We start from the raw sequence: 15328 nt of genomic DNA on the forward strand, positions 1-15328 counted from the left end.
CTCTCAAATATAATGTCCTGAACGGACCTTGGTTCCTTCCTATCCTCGATGTTCATAGTAGCCATGACCATTTTTAATAAATGGCCAGTATCCTTAATCACAGGGACGCCCTGTCAGTTCCTCATCAGAGGTTTAGGAAGTCAAATTATCTCTTATAATCCCTTCATCTTCTGAATTAGAGGGCTCATTAGGCCTAGGGTCAGAAGAAGAGAGCCCAGGGAGATCTGGATCAATTAGGACTGGTCTTCGGTTATGGACGTCTGTCATTTGAACTCCCCCCCCCCCCCGAGGAAGATTCCTCAGTAACTATCTTCCCAATACAGGATGAGCAAGTATTTTTGTCATAACTGTAAGGGAGCATACATTCTATGTAGTTGGTTTTCTAAGTAGCCTTATAAGTGTCTTCCCCCAAGAAAAAAAATCAGTAAACAGTGTGAGTTAAATGATAAAAGTCTTTTGCAATTCACCACCCATAAGTTACCGGAGTCCTTGAAGACTCTGGAGCATCACGCCTTTCGGAAGCCATCTGCAGCATGCTTAGCCTGGATAGCAACGTTGGAGATTGATAGACTGATTTTTAAATGCTGCACATAGTTCTTAGCCACTCCCCGTTCCTGTTCATGCTTATGCCCATCATGAGACTAGCGATATATGTATATATTATAACTATTAAATACTATAATCCCCTGGGTTCCGCCCCGACACAACCTGAGCCTCCGTCATTGCGTGCTTGTGCTGTAGCCGAAGATCGGAAGTGACCTTGTGGCTCCTCATCACTTCCGGCGTCTAGCCACAGCGTGAACGCTTTCACGATCCTTGCCGGCGCTGAGTGCTCAGCTAGTCATGGATGACTTACCTTGAGAGGGCTTAAAATAAAATTTCTCTATTCATAAAAATGGATCAAGAAGTTTTTCACATTTCCAAAATGTATGAAGTAATAAATCTTGCGAAATATACACAATTTACAATTAAAATTGTTTAAGAAACAACCTGCATAGACTTACCTGGCAAGCATTGTACAGCAACTGATGTTCCAGCTTTTTAATACCCAATATCTGTTGAAACATTTCATATAGTTGTTCTTTGCTAAGTATAAGTTCTGACACAGCACTAAGAGCCATCCTGTTTGGCTGTTTACGAAGATCTTCCTCGCCTCGAAATATGGCATCATATTTAGCAATCCATGAACTCAAAACAGTTTCTTTGCTTAACCCATCAATCTCTGGTAAACTTCGTACCCTTTTTTCAATGTTTTTTTTAAAAACTTCCCTGAAGTCATTTGAAGAGCATCCTCCACTGTGCACCATTCTAGCCACTCGATCACTTTTCAAGAAAACCTGTTACACAATAGAAAACAAGTATTAGTTGTAGATCCCCGTTTAAAACTCTAGTCTGGCAATCTTACTGAAAGAGTAGAGTGCCACGTAAGAATTTCATTATGTTTAAACAGTGTCACTCCATAGGATGCAATGACATCAAGCAAATCATGCAAAATTGTCAGAACTACTGTACTCTGTTAGAATGTTAAGTCAAGAGAAAATAAAGTGGTTAAAAAGTTAGTAAAGCCTATATCTATACAGTCTACCAAATGTGTGAGATATAGAGAAGGTTTTTTTTCCAACAACCTTAACCCCTATAAAATTTTTGCCCTCCAAGTGCCAAAACTGGCTTTTATTCCGATCTGGTCCTAATGACATCACAAGGTGCTGCCGACACAATTAACAGCAGAATGATGGCCATAAAAAATACATCACAGAGAATTAGACCTATATTAACTGTGAGTGGCCTTGAAGGAGTTAAGAACTGGGGTTTTTAGTTACTCTAGACAATGGGACAAAAACATTATAAGCGCTGTCAATACCTGTAAGAATTATATTATGTACTTAATTTCTTCACTATTCTATACTAAGTAAATATAGCAAGAAGAACAAATTCCATTAGCAGCTATCAATATGAATGCTATAAATAAGCATTGTGCAAACAGAAATATTAAACATTAAAATCTCAATATAGTAAATTGACTTTTAAAATATTGCCTAACACTGCCTTCAAAAAGCTTGCCATTTATGCTTTGTACAATGCTCTCTGGTGGGTTCACAAAGATTCTAAAACAAACCAAGTTCTCTATAGAGGTTTCAGAAAATTGTAAAATAAAAAAGGGTGGTGGTAAGAATTTAAAAGAGGGAATAGAGTCTAAAGGCATTCCCTTCCTTTACAGAATTGTATGTCTTAGACATGAATGTTTTGAGCACAGACTGCTGCATTCTTCTTTAGTGAAAATATAATAATGTTAAAAACAAAAATTAGAACATTTCCTAGACTTTACAGCAACAAAAATTCAATACCAGACATGAAAAATTTGATTCGGCATGTATTTGAATTGCCAGGCCAATTTGTGGTATCAACATTTAGGGACGGGGAACTTGCGGGAGCTACAGCTCGTCTCTTAGAGACATTTCTGCCATGGCCTGGCAATTTGTGCAGGTCATGGCATAATTTGTCAAGTTTCTCAAAAGGTAAATGCCATCTTGGCACCCTGACTTAGCCCTGGGAGCTAGATCCTCCCGATGGCGAAAAAGACTTACAGTTCCCAGAAAGCAGCGCACCCTTCTTGGGAGTCTTAGAGCAGGAGGACCTGGTCCTACAGGGCTATAGGAGGGCAGCTACTTTCTAAGGGCCTCACAGAAATTCTGTTCTTATTATCAGATGAAATCCAAAGAATTATAAAACTGTAAATGAAAATCAATGTGCAAAATAAGGAATTCTATTTATTTTAAGGGATTTTTCCAGCTCTTTGAGAATAAAACCATTAGCTGTGAAACTAGGAAACTTTGTACTTAGCTTTTTAATTTACAGATCATGTTACAGCTCTGGAGCAAATAAAGTATATTGAAAAAAATGCTCTCATATGCACTAGACAAATTTGTCTTGTATATAACATAAATAAATTGAATAATGGTTATAGTAAAATTATTTTTAAAGAATTCAAAACCAGTGGGAGACTTCAAAAATTCACATGGATGAAACAAAGTTAACCAGAATAAATCCTCTGATGCTTTCATTATTTTTAACTGAGCAATAAAATAAGTCCGGCCGTGTGAATAGAAAAATTTTAAACAAAACCAGAAAACATATTATAAGGCAATACTAAGATAAAAGTTCCTTCTTTCTATTTGTGTCTATGTCTATGTTTATGATCGTGATTGTATTAGATATCAGTTTACTTACCTCATAGTAGCTCCTAACAGCATTGATAAAAGCTTCATCAGCTACTATTTGTGTATCACCCTTAAGGAAAGCCTGGAATCTCTCTCGTATTGTCTGTAGCTGCTGTTTGTTTAGCTGAAAACAAATAAGAGGTTCTAAATTAGTAAACATCCTACAGCCAGATGTCAATACAAATTCCCCATTGTGACTGCTGATACAGCGAAAAATACAGTAACCATTTACCGGTCATGAATTGCACTTGAGCACATGACTAGAGCCGGAACCCAAGTGTAGCACAAGGCCGAGTGGAGAAGACAAAGGGAAGAACTCCTTACTCCCTGCACTATCCATAGAAAGCCAAGTGGGCACATTGTAAATCCGTCCAAATACAGGACATGTCCTATATTTTGCGCACTGTTTCAAAGCCGAATTATGATTCAGTCGGATATACAGTCAAATGGATGACCGCATTTTCCCTTGAAAACAATGGGTTTTCAGTGCTAGCTGTGAAAAAAACGTTTCCCTACAGCAAGCACACAGGCAGAAAATATGGTTGTGTACATGTTGCCTTATAGTCATAATCAAAATCAGCATATTATAACATAATTTAAGTAATATGCCCACCACAGATTTGGCATTTATTATGTTCCTCTTTGCTGGACATATTTTGGACAGATTTCCACTTAAAAAAAAATTCCATCTATTGTGTAGTTGTCATTCTAGCTTGGTTTAGGTGAAGTCACTTCCAAGTATGCAGAAAAAAAAATACATTCACAGCCTCATTCTCCATGTTACCTTCAAAAATGTTACTTTTGATGTAACAGATATTGAAATGCTCATGTTGTTTGCATTCATTAAATTTGTATTTCTATATTCACATAGAAATTATTTTTAGCTTAACCCCTCATCACCGACACTAGTTTTCAGCTCAATGACCAGACTCGATTTTTCAAATCTGACATGTCTCACGATAATTGGTTATAACTTCGGAACGCTTTAACATATCCCGGTGATTTTGAGAATGTTTTCTCGTGACACATTGTACTTCATGTTAGTTATAAAATTTAAGTGATAAGTTTTGCGTTTCGTTCTGAAAAAAAGTGAAAATTTGGCAAAAGTTTGTAAAAATTCTTCATTTTTCAAGTTTGAAATGTTCTGGTTTCCAGACAAGATGTAAAACTACCCAAAAAGTTTGATAATTAACATTTACAGAATATCTGCTTTATGTTGGGATGATATTTTATGCATCCTCTCACTTTTCTAGGATGTTTATGAGGTGCAGAACTTTAGGTGCGATTTTTCTTATTTTCATGAAAATTGCCAAAACTCACATTTTGAGGGACAACTCAGCTTTCAAGTGACTTTGAGAGGCCTAAATAATAGTAAAACTTCATAAATTACCCCACTATAGAAAGTTCACCCCTCAACGTATGTAAAACAACTTCTATTAAGTCTATTAACCCTTTAAGTGTTTCACATGGGTTAAAAAATATGGACCTGCGATTTAGAAACTATAGAATTTTTTTGGGAAAATACATTCAATTAGGCCAAAACTGACATTTTTCAGAATAAATTAAATGATGAAACGCACTGCAACGCTTGATGCCCAATTCCTCCCGAGTGTACTGATACCCCATATGTGGTGGTAAACTGCTGTACAGGCGCACGGCCAAGTATAGAATGAATGGAGGCGCCATTCACAGCAGATTTGTATTGTCACATTGTACAACCTATACATTTTTTTTTTTTTTTTTGGTAATGCAAACATATGAGGGCTTATTATGTATGGGATGAGATACAATGTATAGATAATTTATTTTGGGAGTCTAAAGCTTATTCATGAGATTTTATTAACTATTTCAAGGAGGACACAAACAAAATCATCAATTTTTATTTTGGATTGTTAGCATTTTTTTTCCCCCGCTCACCGTAATGTAAAAATAATATTTTATCTTTATTCTCTGGTTCACTACGATTGCGGTGATACCTCATTTATATAGTTTTTCTTATTTTTGCTCAATTTTCCTGAGCAAAACCAATATTGGAGAAAATCGCATTGTTTTTACTATTGACAACTTTTCAGGGCCATAACTTCTGTATTTCCTGTTGTCAGATCAAAACAGTAGTTCTTTTCAGTTTTATCATATTAGGGAACGTAACTTTTTTGATCACTTTTTAGAACATTTTTTGTGATGGTGTGTGATGGAAAATTGTATATTATGGGAAGTTTTTCGAGTTTTTTTTTTTACGTAGTTCACCGAGCGGGTTCAATATTGATTTAGATTTATTGTACAGATTAATACAGACGCGGTGATACCAAATATGTATGTTTTTGTGTTTTATTTACTTTATTTGCATTTTATGTGTTACTGGGGAGATTATGGGACTTTTATTTTATTTATTTATTTAATTATATTATAAAAAGATTTAATTTTTTTTTTAACTTTTTTTACACTTTCTACTTCTTGGTTTGAATAAGCGATCATCCGATCGCTTATTCAAGCCTTTACACTGCAATACACTTGTATTGCAGTGTATACTGTAAGTAACTGAGCATGCTGAGCATGCTCAGTTACACACAGTCGGGTCCTGCCAGGAGGCGGAACCCGGCACAGAGAGGAGCCGACAGTCCCGGGTCACTCGTCGGAACCCGGGGCTGAGGCAGGAGGGATCGGATCCCCCGGTAAGCACACCGGGGGGGTCCGATCCACGGGGGACACACTTGCACGCCGCGGTCATGCTTGACAGCGGCGTGTAAGGGGTTAAACACCCGGGATCTGAGTTTTTCCGATCCCGGGTGTTAGTGCCGGGTCTGGGCTGTGATATCACAGCCCGACACCGGCACTATACTGACCCGGTGTCCCGAAAACTTCTTCTGACGCGCCGCCGTAGAAAGGCGTACGCGTCAGGAGAAGTACCCTTAATGACCGCCGTAAAAAGCCGATAGGGCGGTCATTAAGGGGTTAAAGGCCAACCCCCCCCCCCCCCAAAGAACAAATCAAATAAGTTGACGCAATTCAAATTGTATTGAAGTCATCCCGACATGTGAAAATTATTTTCCACACCCCCTCAAGAACGCCATTTATTGACTCCTGGGTCACATATGTACAACAAAATATTTGGCCATGTAGGTTAAGTGCACGCGTCAATAACAGGATGTTCTGGAGACATAGTACGGCTTGAACGTAGATAAATCTTATATTGTCATTTACTTGTAAATAAAAAAGAAAAAGGTGCGCAACAAGAATACATGGACATAATCACAAAAGGACAACTTACTATTTGTAAATGTAAATACATACACATACAGTAATGGTAGGCCTGATCAATACAGGATGTCTTCTGTGAATAAGAAGAACAGGTCTTCTTTTATTGAAATGTTTTGTCATACAGCAGTTATGGGGCAATAAAAGATCAATGCCGTGATCTGTAAATAGTGTGTGCGTCAAACATATTTAAAAGAGTCTACTGTTGCATCGCAGACTGAGGGGGGGGGGGGGGGGAGTATCTGACCTAAGGATCCACCCACTGTGTCATCCCAGGATTGGGTAACATCTAAAAACTTTCCAGAGCTTCGGGTGAGCTGACTTACCACTGGCTGATGGTTGTTACGTACCACTCTTTATATAGTGAAAAGCATTAGAAAATTTTTTGGGTTGCTCTACTTTTTACATGGCACTAACTGCCATTGCCTGATTGGAACCAATTTTGCAATGTCTAAAATGTTAAAAAAAAGCATCATATAATATTTTCAACATTTAATCTAGGAGTGGCACCTTGAACATGTTCCAATATTCTTTTTTATTTAGTTTCTGTATGGTGCATCCTACATAAATGTTGACCTCATTGAAGGCTCGCTCCCCTTCCGGCATTCCGACAGCCGATGCCACGTCACATGACCCAGCACTTGTAACCCAGAAGTTGGGGGGAAAAAATTACACTGCCCTGTGACTTATCTGCTGTAATGTCTCACACACACACACAAACAAAACTGTCCCAGAGGCATCATGGCTGCCCAGACCTGCCCTCCAGGAGGCCCTTACGTCCAAAAGACGAGAAATCTCAACCATATTCCTGGACACTTGCACCATAATAGAGCCCTACAGTAATCACAAGCCTGCAAGCCAGCTGGTATCAAGTAGTGGTAGTAGTACAGAAGCACTGACCAACACAGATTGTCATTTGTTTTAACTAGACTGTTGAAATGTAGCTTTTAACCTATCCCAGTCTACCTCAAATCTGAGCCAATGGGATAGCACTGGACCATATTGGCATTATACTGTATGTCAGACAGTGGGCAAATATCAGACATTGCTTTAAAAATGAGAATAAAAAGGTACAATTTTATTTTAAGTAGGGTAAGAACCAAAAAAGACTACATTGCAGCATACCCTTTCATTCCATTAGCCACTGGCAGAGCAGATCTCAATAAGGTACTAGCAGAGTTATTATGACAATTGGCAACCAGAAAGCAAAAAGTATGAACTCTGCTAAATGACACTGCGGGAATGGGTTTATGAACAACTAGTCGCCAGGTATAAAATGCTAAATGACATAGCTCATTTAATTGCAACTGTGCCCTGATCAATTTGGTGTTTACTCTCATTTTTGTAGAGTACTCTTAGCTAGTGTGAGGTAAATCACATTTAATTTTCTTTAAGTTCTTAGGGTATATATTATATAAATCGTATTACAAGTACTTACTGAACTACATTTACAGAAACTGGTCATTATGAGTTATAGGTTAAAACAAATGCTAAGGAAATCTACCATTTGTTTTCATGCATTGTGAACCAAACATTCCATGAGAATGCTGAAGTGACACTGATACAGAAACATAATGGGGCAGATTTACTTACCCGGTCTATTCGCGAACCAGTGGCGCATTCTCTGCGGAGGATTCGGGTCTTCCGGCGATTCACTAAGGCAGTTCCTCCGACGTCCACCAGGTGTGGCTGCTGCGCTGAAGTTCATCGGAATGCACTGAACTTCACCGTCTTACCCTGAGTGCAGGTAAGCGCATGTCCAGCGACACTTTTTTTTTTTCATATACATTACACGGAGCTTCCTGAATTGTCCAGACATGACTAATCAACCTGAGCTGGATGACTCATATACAGCATCAGGGGAATGGTGCAGCAATTGATTATTTCTGTCTGTCGTGGACAACACAGTGATTACAACATTCTCTGGAGGAGGGCATAATTAGGGTAAGAGGAGAAGCACCGGGCCAGCCACAAAGCCATATTAATCATAATTTTATAATTGGTTTTTTTTTTACAAAACCACTAAATTCAGGGATTATGTTTATGCATCAGTGTAGCTACAGCATTTTCAAGGTATGTTTGGTTCACAATGCATGAAAACAAATGGTAGATTTCCCTTAATATTTGTATAATAATGTTAGCCAAAAGCCATGATACATGAACATATTAGCATTTTTAAGCAGAAACCAATTGTTTAATTCATATTCCTTTCTAATATGTGTTCATCCACACACATTGGCCCACACTTAAAAAGTGTTTATGCCAGTTTTCTGTCTGACTTTGCACTAAAAAGAAATTGAACTGCTTGCACATATATTTATAAAGAGTCTGGGCCAGTATTATTTTGCGGCTCAACGCGGCACAAAATTCACCTAAAGGGGTGTTCTGATGCAGAGTCAGACCATGCACCAAATTTATTGCTGCAACTCAACAGAATTGTGTTGCATGATCCATGTTAAAGGTGCACCAAAAAAAAAGTTTTAATGAAGGACTGGTGCCACTTTTGAGCTGGCACAAACTGCACACTCTCTCCACAGCCAAACTGCACCTAGTGCATTACTACTTTGGCCTGTTCTGTTTATGCAAATGAAAACCACAAGATGGTGACAAACTTTTTATTATTGAAATTTGAAAAAAAAATCAACATTAAAGAGGACCTGTCACCTTAATTTTCGGCACTAGGAGCTGCTTACTAAAGTAAGCAGCTCCTAGTGCTTGATCAAACACCGCAGTGTTAGAGTGATAGCGTTACCAGAAACCTCCGGAAATGCTATCAAACACTGTGGCGGGGTACAATGTGATCATCGGACCACCACACTCGCTGCATAGGCCGGCAGTGACTGCCTCGCGCTAGGCGGCAGTCACCGCCCCTAGCCACACCCCAACCCCACCCCCTCATAAATACGTTGGACAGCTTTGCGAGCTGTCCGACAATAACACTGTATCCCGCCGCAGTGTTTGATAGCATTACCGGAGGTTCCGGTAACGCTATCACTCTAACACTGCGGCGTTTGTTCAAGCACTAGGAGCCGCTTACTTTAGAAAGCTGCTCCTAGAGCCGATAAATTTGATGACAGGTCCTCTCATTCAATAAGCAAGTCAAAATCTAATTGAAAAGAAACGTAGGTAAAATTAATAAAAAAAGTTGTCCAAGTGGAGCTTCTGTGCCGCTGTAAACAAACAAGGGCAAGGCACACAGGGACCACAGCACTGGACAAGGAAAGTACAAGTTTATTAATTTTATGCAGCCCGTCCCACAGCCACCTTGCTATTTTTACATACTCTCAGACAACCCCTTTAGGGTGAGGTCACATGTTGCATTTCGGTTGCATTTTCATTGCATTTTGAAATACATTACTCGAGTCAATAGGTTTTTCCAGATTTTTGTGTTAAAATCACGGATCTCAGCTTTCACAGTGTACCTATGATAAAAAAAATTACAGAACCCTTGATTCTTTGTAGGTGGGAAAACTAGCAAAATTAGCAGTGTATCTTATACTTATTTTCCCCAATGTATGGGATATTGTTGCATTTGGGAGAAATTATAAAAACAAACTGTAACGTGCATTTCTTCATTTAACCCCTTGTGAAAATGACAAATTTAAAACATTTTATTGTAAAAAGAAAAAAATTCTCATTTTTACAGGCCAACCTTAAAACTTTCTTAAATAACATCTGTTGGCTCAAAATGCTAATTCAGTAAAGGTTGTTGTTTCCAAAACAGGGTCACTTATTCCATGGTACTTTAGTGGTTTTCCAAATGCATCAAGGTAACTGAAAATTATTTTGGTTACATTTGCCCTCAAAAGGCTACTAGCACTCTTTTCGTTTCAAGCCCTGAAGGCCCTATGGCAGTTTCTAATGTCATGTGGAGCATTTCCTTTTCTCAAATTTCACTATATCTGTGGGTTCAAAATACTCTCTATACAGCTGTTAGAGGCCTCCACTGTTCAGCATTCTCAGGGGCTCTGTAAACACTGTACATCAACAGTAACCTGAAAAAGTATTACAAAAATTCTACCCTTAAAAAGTTGAAAAGAACTCTTTCCCTTCTAAAGCCCTCTGTGTGCCCATGGATCCGTTTAATACCACATATAGAGCAATGTTGTATTTGGGAAAAATTAAAAATGAACCTACTGGGGAAAATGAAATCTGGTTGAGCGGACTTCCTATAGCAACACATGCTTCTGATCTGATCCCGATGCTCACAGGTATCTTCAATACCCTCTTAGGTCTACAGGTTGAGACAGCAAGTTCAATTGAGCTCACCATCAGGGTTGTGGAGTCAGCTAGCCAAACCTCTGACTAGACTTCTCAATTTCTTAAACTTTGACTACAACTCAGACTGCACAGAACATAAAGATATATGCAGGCATTCCTTCCCATTGCCTCATTTATCTATTCTTTAGCAGAGGAGCTTCACTCCTGAGAATGTACACAAAGTGCAGCACACATTAATCTCAACTTAAAGGGACTCAGGGGTGCACAAGCCGTGCCAACAGGCCACTTGCAGCCTGTCAAGCCATGAGTTGCAGTCTGCATTCTGCTGACAGTTAAATGAGCTCTTCGATAACTGATGTAGCATAACTGATGGATGCGCTAGAAGGCTAGGTAGCGCCGAGTGCAGCTGTGGAGTTCTCACTGCCTCTGGTTGTATGTGTCAAGGTCAGGATGCAGAGTAGAGGAGGAGAGTAACCAAGAGTAGCAAGTACTTGTCAGAGGTCTATTTTATCACAGCTCCACTAAAACTTGTTTGTAGTTTCCACTGTTCTGGCCCTCCAAATGCATCCCCCAAAGTCCTATGAAAAGTACACCAGCAAGTTCTGTCCCTTAGAGATTGTTCTGCCATCTGCCTCATTCAGAAGTTTATATACACATGTGGAGCATTTCTTTGTTCAGTGCTGAACATAAACTTTGGTGTGTCATTTCTCCTTTTAAACCTTTGCAAAAAAGAAAAATGTGCTGCAAAAGCTATACACCTCTGAACAATAAAAAATGGAAGCATGCCTATAAAAAAGTGAGTTACTAAGTAATTTAGGAGATATTACTGTGTGGGAAATTGCGGAGAGTAATGTCAGCTGTGTGCGACTCGCTGAAGAGTATTCTGGGGGAAAGAGGAAGTGGAGAGAGACACGCTGGCTGTGTATGACTTGCTGAAGAGAATTACTGAGGGAGAGATGAAGCTGAGAGAGACCCTTGCTGAAGAGAACTACTGAAGGGGGGGGGGATGAGGGAGTTGAAGTAGATGCTGGCTGCGTGTAACTTGCTGAAGAGAATTCCTGAGAGGGGAGACAACAGAGTTCAGAGAGAGAGAGAGAGAGAGAGAGAGAGAGAGAGAGAGAGACAGAGAGAGAGAGACAGAGAGAGAGAGAGACAGAGAGAGACAGAGAGACAGAGAGACAGAGAGACAGAGAGACAGACAGAGACAGAGACAGAGAGACGTTAACTGTGTGTGACTCCCTAAAGAGAAAGTAAAAGGTAGTAAGTAGTAGTAGTAATATTATGGATGCCATGTCATGCCAAACCCACTAGTTTATGGACCACTAAAATAAGGTCTCTGTGAAATGGTAAGTTTGCCGATGCCATTTGAAAAAAATTGTAACTTAGAACTTTGAGTTGTTTTGTTAATGTTGTCTAGTGGCAATAGATCCTTGTAGAATGCAACTCCGGAGCCATAGGTGAAGGGGGAACATGACGGTGGTAAAGGTTGGACCTATAACGCCTGAATTTCAAGTATTAGTATTGAGGTAAGATGGTGGTCCTTGTTAAAAGAACAGAGTAGGTGGTGTATAGTGTAGTAATGTAAGAGAACAGAGTAGGTGGTATATAGTGTAGTGATGTAAGAAGGCCAGGGCTCAGGAGTAGATGTCACTTGCTGTCCTATATTGCTCTTTCTCTCCCTAGAAGAACAGTAAGAAACATGTCTGACAGACTCAGCAAGTATAACACTGGGGTTCCCATGTTAAATCTCTCTGCTGTCATCACATTCACCTCACACATCATGTACTAGTGTAGACTCAGCTTCCACATCATATAGGAGAGGATTTTTACCACAGGAGTTCATGTCTCCATATGTACCTGCTCCCAGCCATCTTACACACGGCAAGCTATGGCTTTGATATCTGTGAACTTATACCTCACACACTGTAGATCTGACTGGTTAATGTTACAGGGAAGTAACTGTAAGAAGCTGCCATGTTTCCTCAGCCATGTGTCCTATCGTTCTAATACCCTGCAGTGATGGCTGTGATATCTATAACATTGTACCTCACACACTATAGATATGGCTGCTTTATGCTATATGCTTCATTTATTTACCAGTTTAATGTGGACATTATAGTTCAGGTCTCCTCATGTATCTGCTCCCAGCTATTTTACACATGGCAGCTATGGCATGATGGGAGTCCATGTGTCCTCATTTTCCTGCTCCTCATATGTGCTGGAGATGCTCCATGATTAGTACAGACAGACACTTATGTATATGGTAGCAGGTAACCTCAGTGTATACAGCACTGTATATAGGGAGATAACTAACCATGTATCTGCTCCAGGTCACCTCACATACTACATACATGGCTGATATGTGAGCTTATTGCTTAACATACTGCATATCACACTAATGTATATGAGGGGTAGGTACCTCAAACACTGTACTAATCACTGACTTGTATGAGGTAAGTACACCCTCATATACTGTACATATCACTGATTGATATTAGGGTGTACGTACCTCACACATTTTGCATATCACTGATTTATATGAGAATGTACCTACCTCACACTCAGTACTTATCACTGATTTATAAGAGGGTATACTTACCTCACACACTGTACGTATCAGTGATTGATATGAGGGTGTACCTACCTCACACACTGTACATATCACTGATTTATATTAGGGTGTACTTAATCCACAAACTTCACGTATCACCGATTTACATGAGGGTGTCCTTTCCTCACAAGCTGTACATATCACTAATTTATATGAAGGTGTACTTACCACACACACTGTACATAACACCGATTTACATGAGGCTGAGTTATGAGGGTGTACTTACCTCACTCAATGCGTATATCACTAATTTACATGAGGGTAATTACCTCTTGTATACTGTTGAATGTTACATTTGTACCTTCAGGTACACATGGTTATTTTAGTACCAATACTCGTGGCACAGATATGGCAAAGCATGTCCTTTTGGATAGAGACTGAGGGCAGATGTCCACCAATAGTGCTTGTTATAGGAAGGTCAGAGATATTATACACTAGGGAGAGAAGAGCTGCCATAGAAATCACAGGTACAGGATCAAAGATGGAGGCTGCACTATTACTAGTCTCTTATAATCTCACCCAGCTCGCTATAGTCTAGGTGCCCTACAACTTACTGCGATTTACTGACCATGAAAGGTGCGGGTCCCCCACATTCCTGGTCTATATCGCCCAGCATTGACCTGTACAGAGTAATTGTAGTGGCTGGATATGGGGAGTTTAGTTATCGGAATAAAACCTCCATGTCACTGACATACATACGGATTCTATAGTAGCCCATCCCAGGTCATTGCTTTATAATCACCACATGCTGCATTCAGATGCTTATGTGCCTGGTGCAGTGTACATGGCTTCCATCTCACTGCTTCATTGTAATTATGGCACCAGCCTGTGTCATATATATATATATATATATATATACACACACACACACTCTAAAATACATGAGTGGTGGTGGATGGTACAATACTGAGGGGGTTACATACCGCCTCAGACTATAATGGTGAAGAAGCATTGTAATATGATATTACATTTATCCCCATGAAATGGCTGGAGAATTAGCCAGACAGATGGTCAGTGTTACTGCTGCACCTAATTCTGTAAGAAAAATGGATCCTATATATCCAGGTCCTTAGTATGTTTAATAATGTGTGGTTGATTTTACTGTCTCCAGTTGGTTGGTCTAGGGCCACATCTTCTTTTGCCACTTAGCTAGGAGGTTGGCGCCTATGTGGAGCTGGGGATGTGGCTCTCCCGCACTATGCGCGTAATTATGTTTTATGTGAGACAAGTTTTCCACACCTGGTTACACCACTAGCTTGGAGATTGGCGACTAGTGGATTATATGTGGAGACATATATGCACTTCTCTAAGGGGCGGTCCCTTAGAAGAGCCACTAGCTAGGTGGATAGCTGCTAGTGGATCACTAGAGTGTTGGTTATGTACGCTGTGCGTGCATTGTATATATGTGGAGACATATATACACTTCTCTAACCGGCGGTCCCTGAGAAGATGGTTTTGGTTTGGTTTGCCACATCTCGTTATGCCACTAGGAGGTTTGTGGCTAGCGGATTAGATGTGGAGACATATATACACTTCTCTAAGGGGCAGTCCCTGAGAAGCCAAATTTTTCCTCCACCTGCCAGGAAGTATGCGGCTTGTGGAGCCAGGTTTGAGCTGCACGCCGAGCGTGATCCTGTTTTATGGAGATGGAATACTGGATGCAAGTGTAAATTTCCCATATATATAATTTTGGTTATTGTCAGGAACTCGGCTATCCATTAGCAAATAACAAGACAATTGATAATAATTAATAATCAACAATTATTAAATTTGATGTAAATGTATCAAAATGATGGCCTTCTCTAAGGGTAATCCCTGGGAAGCAAGATATGTAAGAGTTATATGATGGTGGACATTGCACCTTAAAGGATCAGGAGCAAGATGGTACTGGTGCTATGGCAACTACAAAATAAATTTTCAATTGGTTTGCTATACGTCTTGAGATGAATATATCTCGGCTCAGCTCACTATGTTCTAGTACTGAGAACAAAGACTGAAAGAGACTCAAACAGCATCTTGGAAA

At 39.7% G+C, this 15328-nt stretch overlaps 1 protein-coding gene across 12 annotated transcripts in view; it reads right to left on the reverse strand.

The window, feature by feature from the left end:
• The window catches only part of CADPS2 (calcium dependent secretion activator 2), a 295527-nt gene that overhangs the window by 259805 nt on the left and 20394 nt on the right, over positions 1–15328 (reverse strand). For all 12 annotated transcript variants that reach the window (XM_072147011.1, XM_072147001.1, XM_072147004.1 and 9 more), the window contains exons 2-3: positions 3229–3342; positions 1005–1337 (exon numbers count right to left, since the gene is read on the reverse strand). In XM_072147011.1, coding sequence (XP_072003112.1) covers positions 1005–1337; positions 3229–3342 — 447 coding nt within the window. The remainder of the gene's footprint in view (positions 1–1004; positions 1338–3228; positions 3343–15328) is intronic.

The sequence above is a fragment of the Engystomops pustulosus genome, chromosome 4, assembly GCF_040894005.1.
Source record: "Engystomops pustulosus chromosome 4, aEngPut4.maternal, whole genome shotgun sequence".
NCBI lineage: Eukaryota > Metazoa > Chordata > Amphibia > Anura > Leptodactylidae > Engystomops > Engystomops pustulosus.